This window comes from Myxine glutinosa, chromosome 2, assembly GCF_964187855.1.
Source record: "Myxine glutinosa chromosome 2, kmMyxGlut1.1, whole genome shotgun sequence".
Classification (NCBI taxonomy): domain Eukaryota; kingdom Metazoa; phylum Chordata; class Myxini; order Myxiniformes; family Myxinidae; genus Myxine; species Myxine glutinosa.
This window is the reverse complement of record NC_136262.1, coordinates 181,648,940-181,655,659: the sequence shown is the minus strand read 5'-3', so window position 1 is coordinate 181,655,659 and position 6,720 is coordinate 181,648,940. Positions and strand designations below refer to the sequence as shown.

Here is a 6,720-nt window from a genome sequence, read left to right as displayed (position 1 = left end):
AATGTTTAATGAACGTTTAATGCTCTTTGATGTCCGGGGCCACACGCGCGCTACACTGGACGGGCCAGCGTGTACCTTGCCCTTCACCGTCAGGCTCTGGTAAACCGCTGAGCCCCATCCGTGATAGGGACTGGGGCTTGAGACAGTGTCCCACAAACGAGGAATTCCCAGTAAGTGCGAGTCATCAGCTCGCGTTGATTAAGTCCCTGCCCTTTGTACACACTGCCCGTCGCTACTACCGATCGGACGGTTTGATGAGATCCTCGGATCAGCCCCTGCATGGGCCGTTCTCGGCTCATGCTGGTACACCGAAAAGATGAGCGAACTTGACTGTCTAGAGGAAGTAAAAGTCGTAACAAGGTTTCCGTAGGTGAACCTGTGGAAGGATCATTATCGGGACAACATGAGAGCAAACGAGACGCGAGATGTACGTGGTACGTGATCGTTCATGTACTGTTTAGCCATGTACTGTTTAGATTTTTAGGGTTCGTGGAGCGGGGAACGAAGGGACTGATTGTGGTTCGCTTCCTATGTACTAAATCATGGACAGTAGTGCAAGCTGCTCCTTCAATCTCATTCATTGCTATCTTGGAAATCACGTTTTCTGGACTGATTGTGGTTCGCTACCGTACTCGTACCTTGGCTAACTATGAAACCTTAACTACTTGGTTCCCCTTGCAGATGCAGTTGCTGGCAATGCTGCAGTCCTTCCAATTTTTCAGAACTTATGGACCCTAAATAAAGTAGTATTCATTAATTGATTATTTATTTATTTATTTATTATAACAAGGTCTTCTTAGTCTCTGTGCCTTGTCGTTTGTATTGTGGGTAAAATTCGATATGATGTATTCTTAAGACTTCAGGACAATATTAGGGGAAAATATGTCTTTTTTGCATACCATAGTTAAAATATCATAATTAATTGATTGGCAAGAGCATAATGAGGACTTTCATTTTCTACCAAAATTGCTCTCTCTCCCTCCCTCTCTCCCTGTTTTGATTCCAAAAGGTGAATCTTATAATAATAGAGCAAACGCATATGGTTATGCATGTCGCTATGTATGTATGTTTATATGCGACGAAAACGTCTTCTTCTTCTCCAAATAAAATTACCATCCTCTTAATTAACCCTCTTAATTGCGTTAAGACTGCTGAGACCCTTCAGACCTTGGACGACCCTTTAAATCCCCCAAGACCCTTCAGACCACCAAGATCCCTGAAGACCCAAAATACCCTGAAGACGCCAAAGACCCAACATACCCTGAAGACCCCCAAAGACCCCCAAATACCCCGAAGACCCAAAACACCCCGAAGATCCAAAACTTCCTGAAGACCCAAAACACCCAGGAGACCCAAAACACCCCTAAGGCCCAAAACACCCCGAAGACCGAAAACACCCCGAAGACCCAAAACATCCTGAAGACCCAAAACACCCCAAAAACCCAAAACACCCCAAAGACCCAAAACACCCCGAAGACCCAAAACACCCAGAAGACCCAACACTTCCTGAAGACTCAAAACACCCCGAAGACCCCCAAAGACCCCGAAGACCCAAAACACCCCGAAGACCCAAAGCACCCCGAAGACCCAAAACACCCCGAAGACCCAAAGCACCCCGAAGACCCGAAACACCCCGAAGACCCAAAGCACCCCAAAGACCCAAAACACCCCGAAGACCCAAAGCACCCCAAAGACTCAAAACACCCCGAAGACCCAAAACACCCAGAAGACCCAAAACACCCCAAAGACCCAAAACACCCCGAAAACCCAAAAGACCCGGAAGGCCTTTGAAGACACCAAAGACCCAAAAGACACTGAAGACCCAAAAACACCTCAAAGACCCAAAATACCCTTTAAGGCCCAGAGGATCCAAAAGACCCTGAAGACCCAAATGGCCCTGAAGACCCAAAACACCATGAAGACCCAAAAGACACCGAAATGGTCAAAGATGCCTACCCCTCTGAAACGACGTGTGGTGAGGCGTGCGGAGCGCGCCGAGTCATGTTAGTATTTATAATATTTGACATGAAAACTTAAGGTTTTGTGTCGATGTTTATTTGTTATGATCTAATAGCGTCATTCATTACTCTGCTCTCAATGTCAGGTCTATGCAATGTTTTGCAGGTGTTCCCATCCAGGGCGAGGGACAAACCCAGAATTGCCATTGGTTGGAACCTCACGATGGGAGGAGTGAGACACATGCCTCCTGGTCCGACCCGTCCTCCTTTTACCCCATTCCACTACCCGACAGTCGATGAGCTTCCCTTCGTTCCCCGCTCCACGAACCCACCTTCATCGAGCATCCCAGAGCCTTACACCTGTGATCGTGAGCGCACGGTGCCATGCACCGGAGGAATCCGCAGAGTCTCGGGCATTGAGGTGAGAGTGTGAATGAAGGTCGGTGGTAAAGTGGAGGCTCCATGGATCCTGATTTATGTCCTGCAGCAAACTGCGTCACACCAAGTGGCTTTTTGTCGCAGGGCGTGAAAGGACATTGCTTTCCAGTTTCTATGGCCGTCATTTATTTTTCTTTCCAACTCGTATTTTGGCAGAAGAATTCTGGTTCCTTATGCTAGGCGATGTTCCTGATTGAAAAGTGTAGCAAAGTGTGGAAATGTGTGCCAAAAACGGGTCCACATTGTATCTGCAAGGTGTTCACCAAGCATGTGTCTGTGGCCCATTAATAACGGGCACTTTTCACTGTTTGAATCGAGCTGTTTTTTAAATTATTATTATTATTATTTTATATATATATATTTTTGTATACAAGATCGAGGCTCGTGTAAGAGCTAACATTAATCACAAAAAACATACCTGGACACATAAAACATGTAATAAGGGGAGCGGGCGACAAGATGGGGAGACAGAGGGAAGCACACAAGTACAACAGCAGAGAACAGGGACAACGGGAGATCTGTGGGAGCGAGAGGGCTTGGGGGGAGGAGGTATGGGAAGTGGGGGGGGGGGGGGGGGGGGGTGGGAGAGGTAAAAAAAAAACACATGGACACTGCTAGGACTTCAAGGAAAGAAGTCGGTATTTCAAAAAAGTGGATCTGGGGTGAATTAACGGGGGTAGAAAAGATCACTAGTTTGCCTCACAAATTCACTCCACGTCCAGGTTCTTCTAGAAGAGTGACCAGCGTTGATTTTCGATGGATTCTCGCAGCACGCGGAGAGCGAAGTCCATGCGCCGGAAATCGGTCAATCTGCGCTTGCTGGCAGCGTATGGTGCGGAGGGCGGGTATGTGGTCCCGCCCCTAGACATGATCTATAGGACGTGTTTTTAGTGGTTTTTAAGGCTTTTGTGTTGAAACAAATATGGCTGCTGAACCACGTGACCGATGACGTCATCATTTTTTTTTCTCCACCAATTTCTCGCCAGATGATGCTCAAGAAATCAAATAGACAGTCAAACAAAGACAGACAGACAAAGGGACTCAAATGCAATACCCTCTCCTCTGGCCTGGGTAAAATATGCAAATCCTCTTCAAATTCCAAGTCAGTCGGATGAAAATTGACGATTTCAAAAATTCGGTCTTTGTTATCCTTTTGGCCGATGTTGACCTCAAAAATAATTATTGGTGGTTGATTTCAATGACCAAATATGCAAATTATCTTCAAATTTCAAGTCAATCAGATGAAAATTGAGGATTTTAGAAATTCCACCTAAGCTGTTGATCTTCGTCCTATGTTGACCTTTTGGCAAATGTTGACATCAAAAATAATTGGTGGTTGAATTCAATGGCCAAATATGCAAATCCTTATCAAATGTCAAGGCAATCGGATGAAAATTGACGATTTTAGAAAATGCACCTAAGTTGTTGACCTTTGGCTTATCTTGAACTTTTGGCATATTTTGACCTCAAAAATAACTGGTGGTTGAATTCAGTAGCCTGGTATGCAAATCCTCTTCAAATTTCAAGTAAATCGGATGAAAATTGACAAATCCTCACGAATACAACAACACCACTTCATGATCACGCCGAGACCCTGTTCCTCCTTTTCTCCTGCTATTCCTCTCCTTGTGCTGTGATGCATCCTTTCTTGTTCTCACATTTCTTACCCTTTGCCACATTTTCTCTGTTGATCCATTACCCCTCGTTCTGCTAGTCAGGAGCCAACATACACACACACACACACACGCACACACACACACACACACGCACACATACATGCAAGCACACACACACACACACACACACACACACACACACACACACACACACACACACACACATACACACACGCACACATACATGCAAGCACACACACACGCACACACACACACACACACGCACACACACAATTCTATTTCTTCACAATTCTACAATTCTATTAATTAATTGCACCGTATTGGCTATTCCTAAAATATAATATTGTTGTGGAAATGGCTCCTATGGGTTAATATTGTTTAGTATAGTTCAGTTATTTCCTTAAAATGAATGTCTCGAGTGAGCGTGAAGATATTAATCTTGTCATTAAATATGCATCACTTATATGTCCAGTTAGAGAACGTCCTCCCATCCCAATGTCTGTATCTAGATGTATGAACCCTTTGACCTAATCTTTACTGTTTTAACCTCTTTAATCTGTCTTTTATGTTCCTTTAAAGTGCTCAAAAGGCTTTGTGGCGCGAGTTTTGGTGGGAGAATAGCATAGGCGCCTTCAGCCGCGGCCCATCACCTCAGGAAATTGGGGTGAAGGGTCGCTGCGGGGTCTCTGTGCCTCAAGACCGGGATGCTCGTCCAATGGTGAGTGAGAGGGGAGGGGCGTGGCGTGTCATTCATGACGAACATGCTTGAGGTGATAAAGGCGGGTGCTCTGAGGGGAGGAGAGGAGGTACCCGAGCGCTACCGAGGAGAAAGCTGCGTCAGTCTGCAAAGCTGCCGAAGGAGAGCCTCGCCTCCATGCCACCAGAAACGCTTCTCCTTCTCCTCATGGGTGGGGACCGCAGTTGCTGCAATGACGTGTCAGACCTGCCACTTGCATCGGTTGCAAGCTGTGTTTGGTGGCACACCTCGGTTATTTCCTGCATCTTACATCTATCTATCTGTTATCTATCTCACGTAGAATGATTGGGTCCGATAAGTTTTAGGATATTTAAGGGTCTTCCATTTGTTCGCTGGCGTCGTGGGTGCATATCGGTAGTTGGGTAAGGGGTTTCCCTATTGTTGGTTGCTTCATTTATTTGTTCTGCTTTCTTCCATTTCCTTTCCCCTCTCTCCCTCTCCTGTGCATGTTTTCCATGAAATATACCTGGTCTTGTGAGGAATTCTGGCTGTCGTGGTTCTCCTTGCTGATTAGGAGAGGCCCGTTGAGGGATTGATTGGCTGCGGCAAATAACGCTGCATATCCAGATCCTGTGGCACGTCAGGTTTGCTTGGCCAAATTTAGAATCAAGTCATGTGACACCTAAATTGGCGTAGCGCTGGACCGATTCCGTACCTCCAATCTGCACGGTATCGTGGCTTTTAGGCACGGGATCCGGCAGGGATGACCCCGGAACGGATATCTGCTAAGGTCGCTAAGGCTAAGGTTTCTGCTAAGGTTTCAAATTTTGCTGTTTGTCTGTCTGTTTGTCTGTCTACTTGTCCACACAGAATAAGTATGCTTTTCTCTGCAGCCGTTGGTCTGATTGCCAGGAAATCTTTCACCATAGGTACACCTCCACCTGTACTTCTAATGACAATTATGACGTCCTCAGTCAGACTATCCGGGGGCCATGACTCTCCTGAACAAAAATCTCCAAGACCTACATCACGTTTAATTTGATTGCCCGATCAATATGAATCCCCTTGTCACTGTAAATCCAAACTTAATATATTCATCTCCATATCTTTTGGCTTAAATTCAATCTCCCTATATTTTAATTCTAAACAGCACCCAATTTTGGTCACAAATGAATATGCCTGCCTTCTCAGGCCGGCAGGATCTCCACGGACCACCAGGCCGCGCCCCGAGGCCCATCGATGGGTCGCAATCCACCGGTTGAGAATCCCCGGTCCAACAGCCTCAATACACCATTGTTTGAAGAAGAGGAAATTCTGCTGTACTATCTTCTCCAGTCATGTGAGCTCTCAATATCTCGATTGATTAATCTAATGCCCAAAATCAATGGCATCCCATCCCTTATTACGTACATCTATTGTTTAGAATGCCTGCGATAGCTTGCCTCCTTTCTATCTCAAGCAACTAACGACAGCATATGAAGAACAGTACACTCACTGATGGTCGGGACTCGGGATTCGAACCCAGGCTATATGCACAACCTTCTCAACAATTAAGCTCCCAGACCATTAAAACATCTATTTCACAGATCTGCATGTGATTGAGCCTTGACTCAACACTTCCATGGTAAATTTTTCCACCTTCCCTTTCCCCCCTCCCCTAAAACGAGGGGCCTGTCAAAGCCACCCTCCCAAACCCCCCCCCCCCAAAAGATGTATATTTAGTATATCTTTCCCCTCCCTCTCCCCACACCTCCTCCCCCCCCCCCCTACCACTCCCCCCACTCCCTTCTTCACCCCTCCCTCTCCTGCCTCCACCCCCGTATTGTTGACTAGCAGGGTACTCCTGCTAGTCAACAATAAAAAACCCTAAACCTACTACTGACATGAGCCCACAAGCCAACTAACGAGTGGGAATTCTTAATGATATAAGGCCTTATCTAAGCCCACATTTACTCCACGGTAGATAAGACAGAGGGAATCCACAAGCCAG

General features: G+C 46.2%; 1 protein-coding gene across 1 annotated transcript in view; it reads left to right on the top strand.

Annotated features, from left to right (window-relative positions):
- The first annotated feature begins 3,152 nt into the window (after nucleotides 1–3,152).
- TMC3 (transmembrane channel like 3) overlaps nucleotides 3,153–6,720 on the top strand; it is a 108,536-nt gene continuing 104,968 nt past the window's right edge. The window contains exon 1 of the mRNA XM_078772680.1: nucleotides 3,153–3,241. Within this exon, the coding sequence (XP_078628806.1) occupies nucleotides 3,153–3,241 (89 nt within the window). The remainder of the gene's footprint in view (nucleotides 3,242–6,720) is intronic.